Genomic DNA, 25,841 nt, shown 5'->3' on the forward strand with positions numbered 1-25,841 from the left:
TTGAGTTAAACAGCATTACAAATGTAGTTTAGTTTGATCTGCCACTTATCTAAATGGGAGGAGATTTTTCCATGTACAAGTGCTGATGCTATTACTGTGGCAAAGTTCTTGTGTAAATATATTATTCCTTCTGATGGTATCCCAGTAAAATTGTATGGCAACAACGTGCCACATTTTGTTAATGAAAAAAAATAGTCAAGTATCTGCAAATCTAGAAATAACTTAAAAAAAAATCATTGTGCAGAATTAGTGGAACGAAGCAATGGGACAGTGAAGTCTTGATGAAGGAAAACTACATTTAGTAAAACTGTATATGAAAATAATCCCATCAGATAAAGGATTGTGCCCATTTGAAATAGTATCGAGTAGATTAGATTAGATTAGATTAGACTGTCCATGGTAGAGCGGCCAGTGGAGCAGTCAGAAGAAAATACTTTAAGTGATTGGGTGAAAGAGATGCTGCTAAATAAAACTGCAAAAAAAGCAAATGATCTGCCGCCTACTGTGCCTTCTTCACAGGTGCTGTTGGTCTCCATTGGTGATTGGGTCCTGAGAAAAATCATCAAGAGGAAGTGTTGGTCCTCACCTCGCTGGGATGGTCCACTACCACGGTGATAAAGATAGCAGAACGTCCCACATGGATACACTTGTCCCACTGCAAGCATGTAGCTCCCTTTTCATTCAACGAAGAGTAGCGGTGGAAGTCCGGCTACAAAGGGTGAGGTAGCAATAGGCTGCCCTGTTCTCAAACCGGTGAAGAATTCACCTGTCCGCGCTAGAGCATGTTAGGTAAAGGAGAGCCACTATTGGGACTGCTGGCCTTTGTGCTGTTCGGACCATGGCTCCTCCACACTGGCCAGTCCGGGACTGTACGTGTTTATCACTGGATCTATGGACATGAATCATCATGGAGCAAGGAAAATCCCACCTCTCCAATGGACGCCAACGCCTGGTACTCTTATGTGAATATGGTGTCCCTCCGTGGACAACCAATGACAGATCAACAAGTGTGGTGAAGCTGGAACTATTCAGATGCCCCGCCATGAAAAGAAGTGTGCAGCAGCGACGAGTCCGACAATGCCAGCAATTCCACCTACTGGTCCCAGACTTCATGCCAGGCCAGGAGAGGATGCAGAGAGAAACCATCTGAGGTCTTCAGGACGGACCTGATCACCACCATGAAGGTGCATGACTCGTACCAGCTCAACGCAGAGGATTACTACGTCCTGGCCGATTTATAGAAGCAGAAGCGAGAAAAAGGGTATCCACGTGCCCGTTAGCCCGCAGTCCATCTGTGGCCCGGGTGCTAAATGACAAAAGCAAGGATGTCATGTTCATCAGGCCCAAGAAGCTGATCCGCACATCTGCCACCCTGGTCCTCAGTTATGTGGACATCAGGACTTTGGCGGAGGGCATGTGTCACTACGACTTCAACGAGGAAGATGTCACCTGGCTGCAGGTCATCGACGAGGAGTTTGCAAGGTTTCCCTTCTTCCACTGGATGAATTCGCCATAGAGTGCTGAGCACCGTTGTCATAACAACATGACACACACTACCGAGACACAGTAGGGCCGTGGTATCGAGTACAACGAGAATGTGGTGTGGGACGTGCCAGTTCCCCAACGGAGAGGACAACAACGAGATGGTGTTTTGCAACAAGTGCAATATCTGCGTCCACCAGGTATCCTGCCAAAGTGCCAGTTGTGCCTGAAAACGGGCGATGCTATGAAGCCCACCCGCAGTGGAACCAAGTGCGTCCATGTCAGCTGTGCCTTGTGGATCCCAAAGATGAGCAATGGGAACCTGGAGAAGATGGAGCACGTCACCAACGTGTCGCACACTCCCAGCAACAGCCTCCACTATGGCCTGGAGAGACCATCACCACTCAGAACGACAAAGTCAAGGTCAAGTACTACAGGCCCAAGCACTCGGGCCTTAAAGGCAGTGACTCTGTGGACCGGGACTCCACCACTGAAGTTGAAAATGTGGAAAGCGTCGGGAGCAAGAAGGGCAAATTGATAGGAAAGGTTGGAAGGGACAATAAAGAGGACATGGCTGCCCTCGGCTTCATCCCTTTCGCCTCGTCGTCCTTGTGTCTTGTTTGTAAATGTGACCCGCAGGAATAGCGTGTCAATCTCCGGAAGATGAAATTGCAAGAGATGGAGGAGGTCTTCTACCAGTTTGTGGACACCGAGAAAGTGGGCCGTCACCTCAAGATGACACCCAAGACAGTTGACTTCCTGTACCAATACTAGAAGCTGAAGCACAAAGCTAACTTCAACCAGCTGCTGCTCATGCCTAAGAAGGATGAGGAGGACACCCTGGCCAGATGAGGTATTGCTGAGATGACTGCAGCTATTCAAGCAACTCAGCCAAGACCTGGAGAGGGTGTGCAACATGACTTGCATGGTGATGAAGATGTAAAGACTGTTGTTTGGAAAAATACGAGCGATGGAGTGCAGGACAATGGCCTGACTTTAAATGGACAAGGACTATGCACTGTCACCAGCAGAGCTGAAGAATCTCTTCTGTGTTTGCCCTTATATGCCATGGGGTGCATAACAGTCCCAATCACCAGCGAGGGTTACATCTCTAATCACGGCTTCCACTGCCAGTGGAGGCTGTGTGTTTATCTCGACATCAACCATTGCCTTTCTCCTTACATGTTTCGCGACTCCAGTACCAAGAATATCTACACTAGACTTCGTTGGGCTGCCGTGTACCCGCACTTGATGGGTTCAGAAATGAGCAACGATGTTCACCCACTGTTTATTCATTATTATTATTACTATTGGTCCTGGTTCACCTACGGACCTGGTATTTTGTTGTGATGAAGTTCGTTGTATCTGTAATTACTGTTCTGGGTTTGTTCTGCCTTTTCACGTGTATAATCACACATTTTAAATCTATGATGGTTCGAGCAAGGTCAATTGTTTTTGTGAATTATGCCCTTCTACAACAAGTAGATTATATGCAGCTACAGCCAAAAGAAAGCATCTGATGCCCCTTTGTCCGGTCGAGTGTAAATGATGAACTTTCTGAAAATGCAACAGCATTCTGAAGTCCCCACTCATATTTCCAAAATGATAAACAGGAGGGAAATGTTAAAATAATCATCCATACGTTCTCATTTTGTTCAAACTGTAGTTGGTTACACATCACCACCAAGCTTGTACCTTTGAACTCACTGTCTTGATGTAATCAATCTAACTTGATGTAATCAATCGAACAAATGTAAACAATCTAACAGTCAGACACACACACACACCACACACACACACACACACACCACACACACACACACACACACACACACACTCGGCTGCAAGGACACACAAGTTGGAGTTGGTTGGAGGCAGGGAAGTCCTGTTGCTCCCCTTGCAGCAAGTAAAACTTGAAGCCTTGTCTGTTCGCCTTCTTTTAATAGAGTCAAGCTTTTAAACCTGACATTTAGCTTCTTCCATTTTCTAATGATTGCTCCAACAGCGGATCTTTTTGCACCAAGCTGCTTGGCAATTTCTCCATAGCCCTTTCCAACCATGTGGAGTTGTACAATTTTGTCTCTGGTGTCATTGGACAGCTCTTTGGTCTTGGCCATGTGACACACAGTAGTATCATTTCTCACAGACGTTCACATAAACTCAAACGTATGACTGTAATTTCTTGTGTATCATCTGCACCCATGTAATAACCATAAAGTTGACCTCAAAATTCAGGAAAACCCGTCTAACCTATTTATAATGCCTTTTTTACAGTGCATAATTTTGCTTCTACCCATATGACCTCACGAGGTGATATCTTGCTCCACTCCAATTGAGATCGACTGTCATGTTTAGCTTCTTCCATTTTTTAAAGATTGCTCCAACAATGGACTTTTTTTTCCCACCAAGCTGCTTACCAATTTCTCTGTAGACCTTTCCAGCCGTGTTGAGTAGTACAATTTTGTCTCTGATGTCTTTGGACAGCTCTTTGGTCTTGGCCATGTTACAAGTTTAAGTCTTACTGATTGTATGGGGTGGACAGGTGTCTATATGCACACAGGTGCATCTGATTGAGGTTAATACATGGAGTGGAGGTGGACTTTTAAAGGTGGACTAACTGGTCTTTGAGGGTCAGAATTCTCGCTGACAGGTGTTCAAATACTTATTTGCAGCTGTATCACAAAAATAAATTGTTAAAAAAAAATAATCATACATTGTGATTTCTGGATTTTTCTTTTTAGATTGTCACTCACAGTTGACATGCACCTACGATGAAAATTTCACACCCCTCCATGATTTCTAAGTTGGAGAACTTGCAAAATAGCAGGGTGTTCAAATACTCATTTTCTTCACTGTACCATACCGGATCGGTTGCGGCAGAGGTTAACAAGGCCCACCCCCGGCACCGTAAATCTACAGGGCGGGAATTTAGCTACTGTGGGTCGAAGACAAAGAACAGGAGGAAAGCGGATTCGTCGGCAGAAAAAGAAGAGGAATGCACAGATTATACAACTCAGTGTAATGACTTTGAATGTTGAGACTATGATGGGAAAACCTTAGGAGTTGGCTGACATGATGATTAGGAGAAAGGTTGATTTATTGTGCATCCAAGAGAACAGGTGGAAAGGTAGTAAGGCTAGAATTTTAGGAGCAGGGTTTAAATTATTTTACCATGGAGTAGATGGGAAAATAAATGGAGTAGGGGTTATTTTAAAGGCAGAGTTGGTGAAGAATGTCTTTGAGAGAGTATCAGATTGCATAATGAGGCTGAGATTTGAAATCGAGTGTGTTATGTATAATGTGATTAGTATCTATGCACCACAGGTAGGATGTCACCCCGAGTTGAAAGAGAAATTCTGGAAGGAACCAGATGAAGTTCTGAGGATACCAGACACAGAGAGAATTGGGATTGGTGCAGATTGTAATGGATAAGTTGGTGAAGGAAACAGAAGCAATGAAGTACATTCGGCATCCAGTAAAGAAACTTTTAGGAACAGATGGTGGTGGACTTTTCAAAAAGTAAGGAAATGGAAGTCGTGAACACTTTTTTCCCAGAAGACGCAGGAACCTAGATTGACCTAAAAGAACAGAGGTAGAAGCACGCAGGTGGATTATATTTTGTGCAGACGATGTAACCTGAAGGAGGTTTACTGACCTGGAAGTAGTGGTCGGGGCGAGTGTCGCTCGACAGCAAAGGATGGTGGTGTGTCGGATGACTCTGCTGGTGGGTACGAAGATTAAGGATGTCACCCAGAGTTGAAAGAGAAATTCTGGAAGGAACTAGATGAAGTTCTGAGGATACCAGACACAGAGAGAATTGGGATTGGTGCAGATTGTAATGGATACGTTGGTGAAGGAAACAGCAGCAATGAAGTACATTCGGCATCCAGTAAAGGAACTTTTAGGAACAGATGGTGGTGGACTTTTCAAAAAGTACGGAAATGGAAGTCGTGAACACTTTTTTACCCAGAAGAAGCAGGAACCTAGATTGACCTAAAAGAACGGAGGTAGAAGCACGCAGGTGGATTATATTTTGTGCAGATGTAACCTGAAGGAGGTTTACTGACCTGGAAGTAGTGGTCGGGGCGAGTGTCGCTCGACAGCATAGGATGGTGGTGTGTCGGATGACTCTGGTGGTGGGTACGAAGATTAAGAAGGCAAAGGTAGAGCAGAGAACAATGTGGCGGAAGATGAGAAAGGAAGAATGTTGTGTGGCCTTTCAAAAAGAGGTGAGACAGACTCTCGATGGACAGGAAGAGCTCCCGAAAGAGTGGACCACTACAGCCAAGGTGATCAGAGACACAAGAAGGAGAGTACTTGGGGTGAAATTTGGTGGTGGAACCCCAAAATACAGGAAGTCATACAAGGAAAGAGATTAGCAAAGAATAACTGGGACACTGAGGACTGAGGAGAGGCGAAAGGAATAACTTAACTTGAAATGTGATGTTGGGCAAAGTTCGAGGTGGCGAAGTTTGAACAAGAGGCTTATGATGACATGTACATCAGGTTGGACATGAAAGAAGGAGAAAAGGATCTCTACAGGTTGGCCAGACAGACAAAAATGGGAAGGATGTGCAAGAGGTAAGGGTGATTCAGGATAGCGATGGAAATGCGTTGACCGGTGCCAATAGTGTGCTAAATAGATGAAAGAATACTTTGAGAAGTTGATGAATAAAGAAAATGAGTGAGAACCAAAAGTAGAAGAGGCAAGTGTGAAGTACCAGAATGGAGGAAACGTGTGCTCGTTCCCATTTTTAAAAACAAAGGCGATGTGCAGAGCCGTATCCTTTATATTTTCAAACAGGTCATATGTGATTTGTGTACCTTATGTGCCGACTGTGTTAATGTAATTGCTTTTATTTTACCTTAACTTTAACATAAATTGGGTAGTGTGTGAATTGTGTATCTTATGTGCTGACTATTTGATTGCTGTTTCTTTTTTGACTATCTGCAGCCCGTTGGGCAGCACAACATTGTGCAAGCCCGGATAAATGTAGAGGGTTGCGTCAGGAAGGGCCTCCAGCGTAAAACAGTCCCAAACATTTATGAGCGTTTATCATACGAATTCAATAATGGTTAGGTCGTGGCCCGGGCTTCCTATGCCCACCCCCGGAACTGTTAATCTGCAAGGCGTAGAAAACTAAGAAGAGGAAAGCGGGTTAGTCGACAGAAGTAGAAGAGGAATGCAATGAACTTTGAATGTTGGGACTATGACGGGAAAAGCTCAGGAGTTAGTTGACATGATTATTAGGAGAAAGGTTGATATATTATACATCCAAGAGAGTAAGTGGAAAGGGAGTAATGCTAGAAGTTTAGGTACCAGGTTTCAATTATTTTATCATGGTGTAGATGGGAAGAGAAATGGAGTAGGGGTTATTTTAAAAGAAGAGCTGGCTAAGAATGTCTTGGAGGTGAAAAGAGTATTGGATTGAGTGATGAAGATGGAATTTGAAACTGAGGGAACTATATATAATGTAATTAGCGGTTAAGCCACACAGGTAGGATGTGACCTCGAGTTCAAAGAGAAATTCTGGTCGGACAAATGAGTCCTGAGCATCCCAGACAGAGTTGTGATTGGTGCAGATTTCAATGGACATGTTGGCTAAGGAAACAGGGGCGATGAAGAAGTGATGGGTAAGTACGGAATTCAGCAAAGGAGCTTTGAGGGGCAGATGGTGGTGGACTTTGCAAAAAGGATGGAATTGGCAGTGATGAACATTTATTTCCATTAGAGACAGGAACCAATGAAGTTATGGGAAAGAGTAGTGGAGGCTAGACTTAGGACAGAAGTAAATATCTGAACAACAATATGGTTTCATGCGTAGAAAGAGTACCACAGATGGATTATTTGCCTTGAAGATGCTCGTGAAAAAGTACAGAGAATGGAGCTACATTATGTCTTCGGAGACCTAGAGAAAGCCTATGACAGAGTACCAAGAGAGGAACTGTGGTACTGCATGCGCAAGTCTGGTGTGGCGGAGAAATATGTTAGAATAGTACAGGACATGATGGCAGCAGAAAAGTGGTGAGATGTGCTATTGGTGTGTCAGAAGAATTTAAGGTGGAGGTGGGACTGCATCAGGGATCCACGCTGAGCCCCTTCCTGTTTGCTGTGGTAATTGATAGGTTGACAGATGAGGTTGGACTGGAATCACCTTGGAGCATGCTGTTCATGGATGACATTGTGATCTGCAGTGAAAGCAGGGAGCAGGTGGAGGAACAATTAGAAAGATGGAGGCATGCGCTGGAAAGGAGAGGAATGAAGATTAGTAAAACAGAATATATGTGCGTGAATGAGAGGGGTGGAGGGGGAAGAGTGAGGCTACAGGGAGAAGAAATAGCGGGGGTGGATTAACAATCCAGAGAAATGGTTAGTGTGGCAAGGAAGAGAGAGTGAGTAAATTGGTACAAAAGTGCTGAGGATGGAGCTGGCAGGCAAAAGAGCGAGAGGAAGATCAAAGAGAAGGTGGATGGATGTTGTGAGGGAAGACATGAGGGCAGTTGGTGTTAGAGAGGAAGATGCAGGAGACAGAGACATGTAAAAATATGACACACTGTGGCGACCCCTAACGTTACAAGCCGATCGAAAGAGAAGAGAATAATGGTGTCAAGAATGGGGAATTAGAATAGTGTATTCAACCCCATACACCCCAAAAGTTAAGGTGTGGCTTAAAGGAGCATCGGTCTGATTAAAATATGGTTAGGAAAATTCCAATGGGAAAGAATCGAGTACAAAATCATTAAATTTGGCTGTTGATTTGAACGGGAAACACAGGAGTGAGAGCCCTTCCCCTTCAAAGGAACTGAAACAACGTCCATTTGTGTCATTGGAGGTGGGGCGTGTGACAACCAAGAAAGATGACTTGAAAGCAGCCACTCCATTCCAACTTGGGCAAATGGTGTGGATTCAAGCTTGATACTGACCCAGCAACTACGTAGTGAAAGCCAAGTTCGATCACTCTCACATTGTAATAGAAATATTGGATGCAAATACAGAAGACTTTCAGAAGCAGGGAAACCAAGGGATATATCCTTGAGCCATAACCTAATCGTGGTGGAGTTTTTTTTAATAATTTATTTTTTCCACACTTTCATTTTCAGAGAAAGAAAGAAAAGAGAAAAAAAGTGGAGAAAAAAACCCCAATTAATTTACATTCATTAACAGTGGCATAATAATACTTTTATGAATGACAAAATAGGAGGGTTTCTCTCATCTCCAATTATCTGATCTAGTAGGTCATCCTCAACCAAGTTCATACCTCTAAACGAGCAAAGAAATTAACCTGAAAGGGAAAACAATAATTGTCATAGTAGTAAAAATAAATAAATGAATATTTTTAAAAAAATGATTGTCACATTTGAAAAATGTACGGGTGTGGTCAGCAGATAAAGTTGCAGGGGTGATTCGGGATGGAATGTTAAGACATTAAAATAACTTACTAAGTTGTTATACCCAAGTATGTAGTTGTTACCTAATACCATAATCATAATTTATTGACATTGCACTGAGACAGACATTTTTAAAGAGGTCAGTAAAAGTAAATATTCATACAATCAAATCATTTAATTTAATCATGATGTATTGTTATAATCTAGCGTAATTTACAGCGGTATCTATTGTCAATCAATTGATGAAAGATAGCAGTAGTAGAGCAGTCTCTCTTCCTAAAACAAGTTTTCAACTTCAAGATAACGCAGTACCACAGGAGAAAATGACCATTCGCATTTAGATATATGGACAGACTAGTCTCATGTTAGAATTTAGATCAAGTCAAAGTAAATCACAATCTCATATTTATTATAATTAGATACTGAAACATTACCTGTGTTATACCACAGAATGTCTTTAGCAATGCATGTTGAAAGCTGAATGTTTCTCCCAAACAGTTTTAAGGTTATGTTGCCTCCTATATTTAAAATACAGAATTACCTTTTTGTGCACTGTATTGTCTGCGCTTTCATCCTTGATCAGGCTGTGCCAAAGTGGATTTTTAACATTATACACCATCTCATCCTGTACTTTCTACTATGGCTTCAGACCAGACCTTTTTTTTTTTTTTTACACAAAAAGAGAAAAATCACATCCAGTTTTGCCACTTTTTCTTCGATTATTCACATACACCGTCATTCATTAAAGCAACAGTACTTCTTTTTTTTTTTACTTTTACCATTATTATCGAGAGAAAACACATGCAGCATGTCTCTTTTTGCTCTACGTTGCCCAGACTGTGTGGGCGGACAGTGTTTGTAATTAGGAGTGTACCCCTTGAAAAGCTGAAGTGGGGCAGAGTAAGGTAAATTAGGAGGGGAACATGTGCTTCTGTGTTGGAAAAAAAAAAAAAATAAGTCAAGCTGTGGTTCACTGCGCTGGATTGGTTTTCATGTGCGCTGAGAATGTCTACATATTTTTACTCCTAACAAATTCTATGCGTGTGATTTTTTTGTGCTCCACTCTGCAGATTTGCGAGTGTAATGGTGCCCGACAAATCACAGTGACTGATGGTACCACCTCAAAGCACCTTACAACAAATGTCCCAAAAACTATGTACAATGATTTACATATACGCTTCAAGTAAAACATTTTTTAGGTTTCAAATTTTCTTGGTATCGGAACCCTTGGGTGATACCTGTTCTGACAAAAACACAAGATGCAATACTTATGAGTTAGAAAAAAAATGCACTGCACAACACGCTAAGAAAATGGAAATAATAATAATGACAACAACAAAAGTAATAAGTGGTGGGAACCAATGAACAAAATTAAGATAAACTTGATTTCACATTATGTACTAACATCTTTTGATATTATGGCATATTTTGCCCAGTTTTCCCAATGTCCCTCAAACTTGTCTTTTTCTTGCCTCAAGATGAATGTTAACTCCTTCATTTGAAAGATATCTTGAACCACTTTAATACAATCCTCAACTCTGGGAGTATTCTTTATCAACCATTTCCTTGTAATAGCTTTTTTGCTTGCTCGTGACAAAATACTGTATATATATATATATATATATTCAGTTTGACCCTTGACAGTGTCGGGTATTAATCCCAAACATAAGGTTTCAAATTTTAAAGGAATCCTGATTTTCAGAATTATCTCCATGTTTTGTTTCAAGTCTTTCCAGTATTTTAAAATGATTGGACAGTCCCGGAACACATGAAAATGTGTCTCCTTATTCTCTTCACGATCTCTCCAGCAGGAGATACTTGCATCCGGCGAGCTCCTCTGAGCTAGAACTTTAAAAAAATCTAACTACATTTTTCCACCCAAATTCTCTCCAGGATAGAGCAGAAGTACTTTTCAACTGGTTGGAGATTATCTTTTTCTAAGTTTCCACTTGCAGTTTTTACATTACTTTCCTTTTCCAAATTCTCTTTTATATATATGGAATCATCACCGTCTAAGTAGGTAGCACGTTCATTTTTATTGTTTCCACCCTTTGTCCTAATCCTAAAAAAGGAAGCAGATTCCACCTAGTTAAATCGGATTTAATTCTAGAGATTAAGGGGTCGTAGTTCTTTGATATAATTGTCTCCAGAGTTAGAGGAATATTCACCCCAAAATATTTAATTATTTTAGAATTCAATACACACCGAGTTCTTCCTTGATGGGCTGGCTAGGGAAATAATTAAATGATAAAATTTGAGTTTTGTGTATATTCAATTTATAACCTGATACCAGGCCATATTCTTTTAGAATTATAAGTAATTCTGGGAGGGATTTGGATGGGTGTCCCAAATATATCAGAATATCATCTGCAACCAGAGCAATTTTATGTTCTTCATCTGTCACCTTGCCCTAAATCTTCTCATTCTGTTTGATCCACTGACTCAGTGGCTCGATAAAAAGAGCAAACAACAGTGGTGAGAGAGGGCAACGCTGACGACAACCCCTCCCCAGTTCAAAGCCACTGGATAGTTCTCCGTTGAGTCATATTTTAGCAATTCGTTTGTGATTTAAGGCTTGTATGGTCTTAGTGAAATCATTATGGAATTGGAATCTCTCAAGTATCTTATAAAAAAATAAGCCAATCGACGGAATCAAACACTTTCTCCGCGTCAAGCCCTAATAGGACAGCATCTAGTCTGGTCTTCTTTATGTGGTTAATTACATGTAATGTCCTCCTGACATTGTCTTTGTTTGATGAAACTTGTTTGATCCAACTGTATAATACCTGGGAGTGTCATTTCAAGGTGTTTTGCTAAAATTTAACCAAAATGTTGATAGTCCATGTTCAACAAGGAGGTGGTGCTCGAAGGTGAGCGCCTGGTGGCCGAGCCATGTCACATGGGCCTCGGCCGGGCACAGCCCGAAAGGGTAACATGGGTCCCCCTTTCCATGGGCTCACCACCTGTGAGAGGGGCCATAAGGGTTAGGTACGATGTGAGCTGGGCGGTGGCCAGAGGTGGGGACCTAGTAGGACAGTAGCTCTAAGAACAAATTTGGCCCGCGGGCCAGAGTTTGACAGTTATAGTCTAGATCCACAAAGAGACAATGTCGCTCCTTCTTCCCTTCTCTGTACTTTTCCACTAGTATCCTCAAGGCAAATAATGCATCTGCGGTACTCTTTCTAGGCATGAAACTGTACTGTTGCTTGAAGACACTTAATTCTGTCCCAAGTCTCGCCTCCACTACTCTTTCCTATGACTTCATTGAGTGGCTCATCAACTTCATTCCTCTATAGTTCCCACAGCTCTGTAAATTTCCCGTGGTAAACAGAATATTTCTCTAGGAAATGTTAAAAGAGTGAAAATACAGATGAAATACCACCAAAATGTTGTCGGAAATCGGAATGTTGTCTTTACAGTGGTGCCTTTAACACAAACCATTCCAGAAGTCTGGTTGAAATGCTCGAAAACCGAAGCACGTTTTCCCATTACAATGAATGGAAAATGAAATAATGCGTTCCAAGCTTAAAAAAAAATTTTTTTTAAGCGATTGTTTTTTCGCTTTTCCTGATAATAAACTGCATAGTAGAAATACATTTATAGTTCAAATACTTTATATAACTAAATCATTTAAGAAACATTTATTTTTTGCTTAAAATGTATGCTTTAGCCAAGTAGAGTATGGGAGTGCATTGCCAAATCTGTAGACTTGGCCCCCAGCCTTGTAAACCTTTTTTTATTCACAAAAGTGCAGAATAACTTGAAACAAGCAATAATGAGGGGGGAAAAAAAATGTTTTTTATTTGCACAGAAAGTACATAACGTAAAAAACAATTACTTGCAACTAGAGGTAGGGTGAATGGAACAAAAGAAAAAAAGCAATGCAAAACAGTTTCAGGTGTCTTCGTAGGGGTGACTCACCCCTTTTTCACAAAGAACGAATCTGTTTGTTTCTGCCGTCTTTTAAGCACTTTTCTGAAGTGGCTCATAACAATATCATTAAAACTTTGCAGTGCTTTGTAACCTTCAGCTTTATTCAAGTGTAGTTCTACAAAATTATGGATGTCGTTCCATTTAGCGCACATGGCTTTAATATCGGCACTTGAGACATCCTTCCTGCCTTCAGCCTCATCAGATGTCTTCTGCTCTCACAGCTGTGACAAATTTCACGACAAGCGTTGCCGATAGATGCTGGTGACTGGTTTTGATTGCAGCCTTGCCCCGCGTCAAGCCGTACTCCCCCCCACCAAATTATCTCAACGGATTTACATGTTTCACAAGAAGGACAGCTTCAGCTGAAAAAACTCGGAATTCTGCGAATCCGCGGAAAATTCTCACCCCTCACTTGTACTACAAGTGAAAAAACAAAATGCGAGCACAGCTGCACAGATATGCCACCAAGCCGAGCTGCACACATGGAAAGACCGAGTGAAGCTCGAAAAGCTGAGCTAAACCTGTGCTTTTCAGAATCTTAACAATTGCATCTAACTACTATCGCTATCTTCCAGCAGTCATTCTTACGTCAAAACCTTACTCACAAGACAAAACAAAAAATTGTCCCGGCAGCGGGTCATATCTGAGAATGGTGCTAACTAACAAGAGGAGAAATTAGCCTAGCCTAGGACATTAGCCATTTAATCTTTCTCTCCTGAATCCCAACCCTATTTTCCGTTCTATTTGGGTTTTAGGATTGTCTGACCTCATCAATTAGATATTTCTCATTTTAACCTGATTTAAGATTATTTTCGAGTTATTGATGTTATGCCTTTGGAACTCAAATTTTAACTTTTGTAACATTGAATCTTTTTGTTTCGGCTTGTCCCGTTAGGAGTCGCCACAGTGTGTCATCTTTTTCCATCTAAGCCTATCACGTGCCTCTTCCTCTCTTAACACCCACTGTCCTCATGTCCTCCCTCACAACATCCATCAACCTTTTCTTTTGTCTTCCTCTTGCTCTTTTGCCTGGCAGCTCCATCCTCAGCAAAGTCTGCTCTCTCTAACCTTGTCTCCAAAACATCCAACTTTGGCTGTCCCTCTCATGAGCTCATTTCTAATCCTATTCAACCTGTCACTCCAAGCGAGAACCTCAGCATCTTCATTTCTGCTACCTCCAGTTCTACTTCCCGTTGTTTTTTTTTTTTTTTTGCATCAGTGCCACCATCTCTAATTCATACATCATGACGATCACTTTTTTATAAACTTTGCCCTTCATCCAAGCGGAGACTCTTCTGTAACAAAGAACACCAGACACTTTCCGCCAACTGTTCCACCTGGACCTGTTTCTTCCCTTCCTTACCACGCTCTCCATTGCTCTGTATTGTTGACCACAAGTATTTGAAGTCGTCCACCTTCGCTATCTCTTCTCCCTGGAACTTCACTCTTTCTCCGCCACTCACATTCATGGACATATATTCTGTTTTACTTCGGCTAATTTTCATTCCTCTCCTTTCCATTGCATGCTATCATCTTTCTAATTGTTCCTTCACCTGCTCCCTGCTTTCACTGCAGATCACAATATCATCTACGAACATCATGGTTCAATGGAATCCAGTCTAACCTCATCTGTCAGCCTAACCATGACTACCGCAACAGGAAGGGACTCAGGGCGGATCCCTGATGCAGTACAACCTTGACCTTAAATTCTTCTGACACACCTACGACACATCTCACCGCTGTTCTGGTGTCTTCATACACCTCCTGTGCTATTGTAATGTATTTCTCCGCCACACCGAACTAGTGCATGCAGTCCCTCTCTTGGTACTCTGACATAGGCTTTCTCTAGGTCTACAAAGACACAATGTACCTTTCCACGAGCATCCTCAAGGCCAATAATGCATCTGTGGAAGTCCTGCTCGGCATGAAATCATACTGTAGGTCGCATATACTTACTTCTGACCTGAGTCTAGCCACCACTACTCTTTGCCATAACTTCATTGTGTGGGTCATCATATTTATTCCTCTGTAGTTTCCACAGTTCTGAACATCAACTTTGTTCTTAAAAATGGGAACTAGTACGCTTTTCCTCCATTTTTCTGGCATCTTCTCTCGCGCTAGTATTCTATTGAATAAGTTGATCAAAAACTCCACAGCCACCTCTCCAAATTGCTTCCATACCTCCACTGGTATGTCATCAGGACCAACTGTCTTTCTATTTTTTATCCTGTTCAGTGCCTTTCTAACTTCCCCCTTATTAATCATTGCCACTTTCTGGCCATTCACACTTGCCTCTTCTACTCTTTCTTCTCTCCAATTTTCTTCATTCGTTAAATTCTCAAAGTACTCTTTCCATCTACTTTGCACACTGCTCGCGTCACTCAACATATTTCCACTGCTATCCTGAATAACTTTCACTAGCTCCACATCCTTCCCATCTCTATCCCTCTGTCTGGCCAACCTGTAGAGATCCTTTTCTCCTTCTTTCGTATCCAATCTGGTGTACATGTTGTCATATGCCTCATGTTTAGCCTTCGCCACCTCTACTTTTGCCCTATGACACATCTCAATGTATTCCTTTCGGCTCTCCTCAGTCCTCTCAGTGTCCCACTTCTTCTTGGCTAATCTCTTTCCTTGTATGACTTCCTGTATTTTGGTGTTCCACCACCAAATTTCCTTCTCCCCTTTCGTACCAGAAGACACCCCAAGTACTCTTCTGCCTGCCCCTCAGAAAACCTTGGCTGTAGTATTCCAGTATTCTGGGAGATCTTCTTGTTCGTCTAGGGTCTGTTTCACCTATTTCCGAAAAGCCACACAACATTCTTCCTTTCTAAACTTCCACCACCTGATTCTTTGTTCTACCTTTGCCTTCTTAATCTTCCTACCCACTACCAGACTCATCCTACACACCACCATCCTCTGCTAGCGAGCTACACTCTCCTCCACCACTACCATATAGTCATTAACCACCTTCAAATTACATTATCTGCACAAAATATAATCCACCTGCGTGCTTCTACCTCCGCTCTTGTAGGTCACGCCATCTTCCTGTCTCTTCTGGAAACAAGTGTCACCACTGGCAATTCCATCCTTTTTGCGAAGTCAACCACCATCTGACCCTCAAAACTTCCTTTGCTGAATGCCATACTTACCCACCACTTCTTCATCGCCCGTTTACTTCGCCAACATGTCCATTGAAATCTGCACCAACCACAACTCTCTCGCTCTCTCTATCTGGGATGCTCAGGACTCTTCGTCTAGTTCCTTCCAGAATTTCTCTTTCAACTCGAGGTCACATCCTACCTGTGGGGCATAGCCGCTAATCACATTATACACAATGCCCTCAATTTCAAATTTCAGCCTCATCACTCGATCTGATATGCTTTACAACTCCAAGCCATTCTTAGACAGCTCTTCCTTTAAAATAACTCCTACTCCATTTCTCTTCCCATCTACTCCATGGTAAATAATTTAAACCCTGCTCCTAAGCTTCTAGCCTTACTCCCTTTCCACTTGATTTCTTGGATGCACAATATATCAATTTTTCTCCTAATCATCATGTCAACTAACTCCTGAGCTTTTTCTGTCATAGTTCCAACAATCAAAGTCCCTACGCACAGTTGTAGGGTTTCTGCATGCCTCTTCTTCTGCTGACTAAGCCGCTTTACTCCTCTTTTTTGTCTTCGACCTACATTATCTGAATTTCTACCTATGCCTTGTAGATTAACAGTACCGGGGGCGGGCATAGTTAGCCCGGACCACAACCTATCCGTAATGGAATTTGTTTGATGAATGCTCACATATGTTTGGCACAGTTTTACGCCGGATTCCCTTCCTGCCGCAACCCTCTGGATTTATCTGGGCTTGGGACTGGCCTACACGTCACACAGGAAATGTTCCCCCCTTTGGGCTGCAGATAATCAAAACAAACAATCAAATAAATTCAGCACATAAGATACACAATTCACATACTACCTAATCTATGTTAAAGTCAAATAAAAGCAATCAAATAAACACAGTCAGCACATACAAAACGCAGATACGCAACAGCTAAATACATTATCATTAAACATTTGAAAATACAAGTTGTACTAGTTGTAAATTATGTCTTACTGAGACTGCTGACAGCAATTGTGGTCCAAAAATTTTATATTAAAATGCGACTAGATGGGCCAATGACGGACAAGAAACTAACAAAGTTACAACATATGTTAAAATGTTACTTTATTGTGGTTTGAATTTTTTTTTAAAGAATAAGGGGAAATGTAAATTTTGAGCTGCATTAGCATTTATCTGTTGAACCATGGCTATTAGTTATCTGATGGAGATAGGTGAGCTCTCTGTCTGGATCTTGAGAGCCTGATCTTGTTTCTCACCTGCTCTGCTCCAACCTTCGTCTCTACTCTCCCTGATAACTGTATATTCTCTGTGCTGAATGAAATCAAACTCTTTTCATCAAAGTGAGCATGTGGGGCGAGCTCAGATCCAAAACAATTCTGTGGGTGTCGGGCTTGACTCTCAGTTCCAAATATGATCAGGGATGGTGACGTTTTCTCAGTTCCTTCACAACTACAGGGTTTAGTAAAAATGTCACTGCTGAAAAAGACAGTCTTGTCCTCTTCTTTTTCATTTCGATTGTCGGTTGGAGCCAATTCACAATCTGTGTTTGAATGGGTAGTTTGTCTCGTCAAAGGCTCCAAATGTGGATGATATTCCTGCCTTTTGAAATCACTGAATCCAATTGCAGGTGATGATTCAAGGACAGAATTCTGGTTCTTATTTTGTTGCTTGTCTAAAAAGAGAGAAAAAATAAGTTTCACACCCCCCCTTTCAAATACTGGTTCATTTAAACATTTACCTGAGGTCAAAATGTGGTTGAGACTGTTGGGTGGTGGATGGAAAGATGGCTCTGAATGTTTAAGATAAGTCATCCTCTGGCATTCTAGAACAAGGAAAACAAATGCTGTATTTTTACAAAAAACAATGTTGCTATTTTGATACAAACATGCTTTTGTCAACGATAAAGACAGAGTAAATACAGTAATCCCTCATATATGGTGGAGGTAACCATCCAGAACCTTCTCATAATAGACGAAATACACAACGACTCAACCAATTGTTTACTATATACTTAAAGAACTTTATATGTGCAATTTCATGTAAATGGGTTATTTTAGTGAGGTGCATTGATTTGTTTACCTGTGGACACCATCACAATCTACATAATCCACCCATCCATTTTCAACACCGCTTATCCTGGTTAGGGTTGCTGGAGCCTATCCCAGCTGACTTCCGGTGAAAGGCAGCAGTTACAGTCTCAGATATATGGGCAGCGCAAAGCATTGTGGTGCTTGTTAATTTTTATTAACGATACTATAATTATAATAATAATTACTTCAAGTGCCCTCTTCTGACAAGAGATTGTAGAAAACTCAAGCTAAACATTGGTCATGACCTGCATTGTTCCACACTGTTGGCCCAAAGATTTATATAATGTTCTATATCGCCGTGTATGTGCATTAGCTATACTGTATATTGGGCTATGTTGGTATTTATGAACGTATTTCATGAAACATTCACTGTGGGTTTTGTTACTCACTGGCATGCCAGTCATGTTCACTACATTAAGAAGAAACTTGGTTATTTACCAAATATGTGAGTTGAAATTGCCCAGTTAGGTTTCTTTTTTTTCTTTCTGCAAGTTACGGAGCCTATTTTTCCTTAAGTGTTTCATTGCTGCCAAATTACAGTTAAATAGCCAGAAATGCTAACTGACCCAAAGATGTGGAAATGCACTGTACTGATCATATACTGATGCGTGGAACCCACAACCAGTGAACCACGATATAACGAGGGATTGCTGTACACAATACAGAGTGCATTCAAATCTAAAAATGAAATTATCCTTGTCTGCAGAGGACCAATATGGCCGTGTTCTTGTTCTCTAAAGAATGCTTTCATCATTAAAAAAAAAAAAAAAAAAAAAAAAGTGCCCAAATTGGTCCTCTGCAAAGCACGGTCTTACACTTGATATACCTCAAACAAAGATCAAGAAGATTTAATTAAAAGCAACAGACCAACATCTGTTACAGCCCCACCCACTCAGGCACGCAAAAGGCCTTACAGTCCTGAGTAATGAACCACTCAAATGATCTCATGTCACCCAACCCCCATCCATGGCTGTGCGGTAAACAGTGGCTGTATTTACTCTGGAAACACTTCTTTCTACCAAGATGAACTGGGCAAACAATTCAACTTGGTTATGACCCCAAACAATCGGTGCTCACCAAAGTATAATACAAACGTGACCTCACAATGGGTTGACCAAAGGCTTCGTGATATTTGTATGATTACTTATAATGTCAAATATGCTCAACTTCAGATATTAATATGAATGCAGGACAGGGGAAAAAGGAACCAGACAGAGCACCACACCCCAATAAAAAAAAAAATTCCATTCGAAAACTTAACCTTTCAGATTATAAACTGAGGGACCACAATTTAATTTCAAGTGTTTTATTTTTTTTAATTTACATAATTGGGGCTTTGAGCAATAAAACCCATGAAATCATGAATTAAAAAAAAAATTGAGATGAGAAAATCATTTGTTTCAGTTTTTGTAGAAAAATAAAGAAATTAGGGTCACAAAGTACTAAACTATTAAACTACTAAATTACATACTTTGTTGTGAATTCCTTTGCTTTAGTCACGTCGATGTGGCATTGAGGCAATTGGCCTGTGGCACTGCACGTTATGGAAACGCAGATTTCCTTGATGCTTGCTGTCAGTTCTTTGTTGTTTTGGGTCTGGCGCCCTTCATTTCCCTCTTGATAATATTCCACAGATTTTACAGACATGCAAACACCAAAGGCATGAAAAACGGTGACCAAAAATATATATAACATTGTTGGAGGCTCTGGGGGTATTCCCTAAGGGCCCACAGAAAATTCTTTTTTTTTTTTTTATAAACAAAACTGAAGCAATCTGGGTGGCACGTTGGCACAGCCGTAGAGCGTTGGCCTCACAAAGATCAAAATATTGAACTGATTGGGAGCATTTCCTGCAGACACGCTACTTATGTAGAGAAAAAGCAGACATGTGAGAGGACAGCATGTGGACATTACAGGGGCGAATGTGGGCGTGGGAGAGGACGCTAAAGCCCCCCCCCCCGAGGATATGCCGATAAAAGAAGATATATTATGCCGGTGTGTGTTTTGTGCAAAACATCAATTTTACTAAGGGCACCCAAAAATGGCACCAACAAAAAGATATGCTTACAAAGCACAGTTTAAAATACAAGCTATCAGTTATGCGGCAGAACATGAGATTCGAGCAAATGCAAGACAATTCAATACAATTCTTATTTGCACAGTAAATGAATATAAAATTGTCCTGTATAAAGAGAGATATTGCAATTTTATCTAGTCACAAGTGTAGTGGTAGAATGCTGCTGAGAGTGTGAGATCCTGGGATGCTCTGCTGCCATAATTTTCCCATACACGAGGCCAGGCTGCCACAACTTTTTTTTTTTTGTTTTTTTACGCACCGTGCTGTATTGGCCTTGAACTTGAGCCAGGCCCATCGCCACCTGCAACTTATGCTTGCTTCAAGCTGTTCTAAATCGTACAATAGTAACCTCATCTTTAAACTTTAATTCCGGAAAAGAATTGACCTAAATCATTGCATGTTCCACAAAATTTTTGACGATTGCCAAATTTAAAGGCTAATCCCAAACGCATAACCCAGGAAAACGTTAAGTACAATATTTTTCTGTTTTTATAGGCCATCTCATAGCTGGGATGGGCTCCAGCACTCCTGCGACCCTCGTGAGAGTAAGCAGCTCAGAAGATGGATGGATCGTTTTGGAAACAGAAATGAAGGATAATGGGGTTTTCAACTGTTTGGTAACACAAAAATGTTTTCAATATTTCAATGTTTTCATTTATGATTATTATTATTTTTTTTACAGATTTCCACAAGAATCATGGTAGTTGACACAGATGATTGGCTTATACAGGGCACATAAAATCATGTGGCGGGCCACATCTGCCTCCTGGGCCTTGACTTTGACACGTGTTCTGTAGACTACTGTAATGGAATAAAAGTACTGTGACTTCTAATCAGCAGAAGCATCTTAAGTGTTTCTTCTTATCTCGTCAACTACTGTGACTTATCTAAAGAGGGTCCCGGGTCCACAGCCCGGACCTCAGGCCAGTGTGCTTGGATTATTTGTCTGCCACAGTGTAATTTTCAGAATGACATCTGTGTGCAGACGGCAGATCTGTGGAATGGATTTAGCTGCCAGCGTTCAAGGAGTACAAAACACCCAATGATGACAGAGATGGTGAACCCCCAACACCGCACCAGGAAAAACTCAGATCTATACGATTCAAAACAGTAAATTTTGCCAAAAGGCAAATGATTTGCATGTATAATTCTCTGCGGGGTTTAGACCCAGCGAGTTGGATGTCTGTCAAGCATTGTGATGCGTTGGCATCAAAACAAGCTTTGGGGTTTCTGGTATGGGCAGGGTTCAGGCCTTCCTGGAAGATGAAATCTCCATCTCCATATAAAGCCTCAGCAGAAGGAATCATGAAGTTGTCAAAAACATTCTGGTACACTCTTGTGGTGACTGTGGATTTAAACAACTGTGGATTTAAAATAGCAGAGTTTACCAACACCTGCACTGGACACTTTGCACCCCAAATCATGACTGTAACTTGGGTACAGTTATTCACCCATCTTCTGACAAACCTTGATTCCGTAATGATAGGCACACTTTACTTCCATAATGATAGAGGATCATGGAGAATTGCCCAAAAGTCCAGTTCTTCTTCTGCTTGGCCTAGTTGAGATGCTTACTACATTGGCTCAGGCTCAAAAATGGCTTGACCCAAAGAACCCTAAAGAAGTAGCCCATCTTCCAGATGAGTCTGAATATGGTGGATTTTGAAGATATGGCTCATCATTCCACAAGAGGCTGGCAGCTTGAAAGGTAGATCTTGGGGGAAAAAAAGTCTGGGCACCCCTGATCTATGACCTATTACACATTGATACACCTTTTTAACTACACTATCGGTTCTACTTTCAATTAAATAAAACCTGGTCCCTAACTTTTATGTGGATTTAGTCGTGGTTTCCATTATCAGTTTTAGTCAGTTAATTTGGCACACAACTGTAATATACATTACAGAACATCATATCCAGGAGAATTTTCTGATATAGGCGATAAGGTGAGACACCCATGGTCCATCTTCACATTTTTACTTTGGCTGTTCTGTTTTTCACGCTGCTACTGCTCTGAGCCCTTATTCAACCATGAGTGGACCAACTAAAGGAAAAGTTGACAGTGAGTGCCAATGGTTAAATATGGAATGGACCATTGATTACTTTTTCACTGAAGTCCGGTCAGTGTGTGGAGGTCTAAGTTGTTAAGAAACGATTGCAGTTTTGGAGGAATAGAACATCAGCCAACAGTTTTTAACAAGCATGCTGATCATGCTGACAGTCAATCAATACAACAACTGATGGCTACGGCTTAGGGTTTACACTAGAGCTTGCAGCAGAACACCTTTACCTGGCAAGCTGCCATCCAAGATTTAGGAACACAAGACCCTGAAACAGCACCCCAGGAGCTGCAGATGGAACTGATTTATCTCCAATGTGAAACTGTCTTCAAAGAGAAGTTCAACTCTCAAACCAGACTTTGATGCACAAGCAAAAAAAAAAACTTCCACAATACTCCACAGTTGAACCAATTCTTCTTTTAACGTTTTATGCAGGCTGCATGGGGATCGATCAGTGCGAGTGTTAGAATGGCATTTTTGAGGACCAGGTTTCAAATCCTGGCCCTGCCTGTGTGGGATATAGATGGGATACATTCATCGGAGACTCTAAATTGTCCTAGATATAATTGTGAGTGCAAATGGTTGCTTGTCTCTATATGCCCTGCGACTGGCTGGCAACCAGTTCAGGGTATGCACCGCTTCCTGCCCGAAGATAGCTGGGATAGGCTCCAGCACTCCTGAAAAGCAGCTCAGAAAATGGATGGATGTTTTACGGATGGTGGACTTGTCAACAAAGATGCTGGCATGTGCCAGTGATTTCTGTAAGTCTTAAGGAAACACAAAGTTCATTTATTTGTTTTTAACCTGGGCCGCTTTTCAGTCCCCCCCACCCCAAAAAAATGGATAAATGAGAGGAAAAAATTTGTATAAATTGTTCTTGTTCTCTGTACACCTTCAGAACTTATCCTCAATCATTTTTATGAACAATGTATTTAGAAAGAAATCCTGTAAATGTTTTTACAGATTCTTTAAAAATTTCTTTTTAGATCAAGGTTCTAGTCAGGGATGACTCGGGCTTCTCCTAGTTTATCTTTTAGTAATGCTGTCTTAGAGTCCTCGACTGGTGGGGATCTCCAAGGTTGCACCATGCTTCCCTTCCCCTTCTCCTGATCCTTCTCACATCATCACGATCAATGTAGAATGGGCCATATTCCCATAACCAAATACTTACTTTGAAACAATATCTTCTACAGTAATCCCTCATTTTCACAGCTAATGGCGACCAAAACCCCCCATGAAATGTGAAAAATTGCAAAGTAGGAGTCGCCACTCGCACGCACACACCTTGGGATAATTCATTTATGTGTATCTGGCTACCACAATGATTAAAATGCAAACAGTATTTATAATTTACATATTTCAGACTAAGATTATAATAGTACACACATTTACTTACATGTTTAGTTAAAAAACCTTTGTTCATCTTTCCTGCAACAGTCGCCTGACTGGTCGGAAAATGTAGAAGAGACGTCTTGGTGACGAGAATAATAATGTTACGAACCACCGGTTTGCTGCTCAGAAGGCTTGATTACATCCTTTAAGCACTCAGCATCCTGTCCTCTCAAACAATACTCCTCCCCGGTAGCCCTTGCTAAATTTGTAAACTGTACACACACTCGCGCAGCATTTCCACACGCCTGGAGAGTCCCATCTCACTCTCGCATGCTCTCTCACTCTCGCACACACATGGCGAAGGAGAGGCTCGAAGATGCTTTAAGTTCACTCAACTGCAGCATTGCAACATGATTGCAAACACAGTCCTTGAAGAAGTACACGTAGCTGGCCTCTTCCAAAAAAACGCCTCTTTCATCCATGTTAAAAACCTGCGCCCGCCATCGAGGAAATTATTTCTCCACTTAAAGACAAGCAGCACCATACAGAGGTACATTTCTGAGGCTGTATATTTTTTGAAATTTTTCGAACCAGCCTTTGCTTGGAGAATCACAATGCATGGTCCAGCAAGGAGAAAAGTGCCCTCTCCAGAGCCAAGAAGGACATCCCAGTATGTCTCACTTTGCCCGTGCCATTTGCTGCACAAAGTGGTCTATTCCTCCCGCTGGATCCCGAAAAGGACAAAAGTGCTCCCAAAGAGGAGCCTATTCTTCCCACTGGATCCTTAAAAGAATAAACGTGCATGCCACCACCTCTTGGGCGCCATTTAGGAAGCTTTTTCCGGGGCCACAACACCAAGGTGGTATTGTAACTACATCATGAAAAATGTTATTGCTTTCAACATAAAGTTATCACAAACACAACACTAAGATACAGTACATATGTGAGGGGGTCAACAGCGTGGACGTGACAACATGCACAACATGGAAATGGGCGAGACAAGGGAAGTTGCTGTGTGAAAATTTGATGATGCATGACCAATAAACTCATGGTATAAAGCCACTCGTCCTCTCATTAGATGTCGTGCTGGGAACCAGTCAAATTATTATTATTTTTTTGCTTCATTAGTTCACATGTTGCGCTGGGAAAGTAGCTTGTATCAAACCGCATTGTATCAATGTGTCTCAGGTAATATAGTATGTACTGTAAGCTGATATGGCTTAAAAAAAAAAAAAAAAAACTTGGGGGGCAGGTGAAAAAAAAAACAATGCACTAAATCCCCAATAGTTGAAGCGCAAAGTAGAGAGGGATGACTGTATAATACTAATTTGGTGGAAGTTGAATTGAGGTTAATTGTGCCTTCAGCAATAAAGACATTATCTACCTATGCCACATATCCTCACTAGGGTCGAGGCTGTGCTGGAATCTATCTCAAATGACTGTGGGAAAGAAGCCGGGTAAGCAAGGAACAGGTTGACGGCCAATTGCAGACAAAATAGGTGTGCCAATATGTTTTTCCAGAAAAAAAAATTGTGTTTTTGATCTAGAAACCAGGACTCACAGCAACGCTTAAATTTCACTCACCTTGTAATTCATGATGTTCAGCTTTCACTGGTGTATGGAATGAAAGATGAAAATCAACTGGGTTGGGTAAATCCTGCAAAGAGTTAGTTACAAATACGCTGCTTGAAAATGAGACAGTTGAGTTCTGGCTGTTTGCCAGAAGGTGACACTTCTTTTGAGTCTGAGAGAATGTTCCAAGGGACTGCATGGCAGTCATGAAGGTGTCATGATGCTGGACGACTTGGCGAACCCATTTGGACAGATCTAAGATCAACAACATGAGAAAAATAACTTGTCAGGCAAAACTATCAAATTCAAGTAAATTTGACACATTGGTTTGATGACCCAACTTGTGGTCGGGTTGGCCCTGAACCATTTTTTGTCAAATACAGACCAGAACCACATTAAATGTTTATCATCCATCCATTTTCTAACGCTTGTCTCGGTCGGGTCACGGGAGAAGTAGCTTCAGCAGGGATACCCAGACTTCCCTTTCCCCAGCCACTTATTCCAGCTCTTCCGGACAGATCCGGAGGCGTTCCCAGGCCAGCCGAGACAAATAGTCTGTCCAGCGTGTTCTGGGTCGTCCCCGGGGTCTCTTTCCGGTGGGGCATGCCCGGAACACCTCACCAGGGAGGCGTCCGGATCAGGTGCCCCAGTCACCACATCTGGCTCCTCTCAATGTGGAAGAGCAGCGGCTCGACACTGAGCCCCTCCCAGATGACCGCACTTCTCACCCTATCTCTGAGGGAGAGACCGGATACCCTCTGGAGGAAAATCATTTCGGCCGCTTCT

General features: G+C 41.7%; 1 protein-coding gene across 6 annotated transcripts in view; it reads right to left on the reverse strand.

The window, feature by feature from the left end:
* Positions 1-12,652: 12,652 nt before the first annotated feature.
* The window catches only part of brip1 (BRCA1 interacting helicase 1), a 155,035-nt gene continuing 141,846 nt past the window's right edge, over positions 12,653-25,841 (reverse strand). For 5 of the 6 annotated variants that reach the window (XM_061826741.1, XM_061826745.1, XM_061826744.1 and 2 more), the window contains 4 exons: positions 25,068-25,310; positions 17,663-17,746; positions 17,181-17,596; positions 12,653-16,714 (listed from right to left, as the gene is read on the reverse strand). In XM_061826741.1, the coding sequence (XP_061682725.1) occupies positions 16,622-16,714; positions 17,181-17,596; positions 17,663-17,746; positions 25,068-25,310 (836 nt within the window). In that variant the 3' untranslated portion in view covers positions 12,653-16,621. Of the gene's footprint in view, positions 17,597-17,662; positions 17,747-25,067; positions 25,311-25,841 lie in introns of all 6 variants that reach the window. The other variant, XM_061826742.1, reaches the window with a different exon arrangement.

Source organism: Syngnathoides biaculeatus, chromosome 8 (genome assembly GCF_019802595.1).
Source record: "Syngnathoides biaculeatus isolate LvHL_M chromosome 8, ASM1980259v1, whole genome shotgun sequence".
NCBI classification, from domain to species: Eukaryota; Metazoa; Chordata; class Actinopteri; order Syngnathiformes; family Syngnathidae; genus Syngnathoides; species Syngnathoides biaculeatus.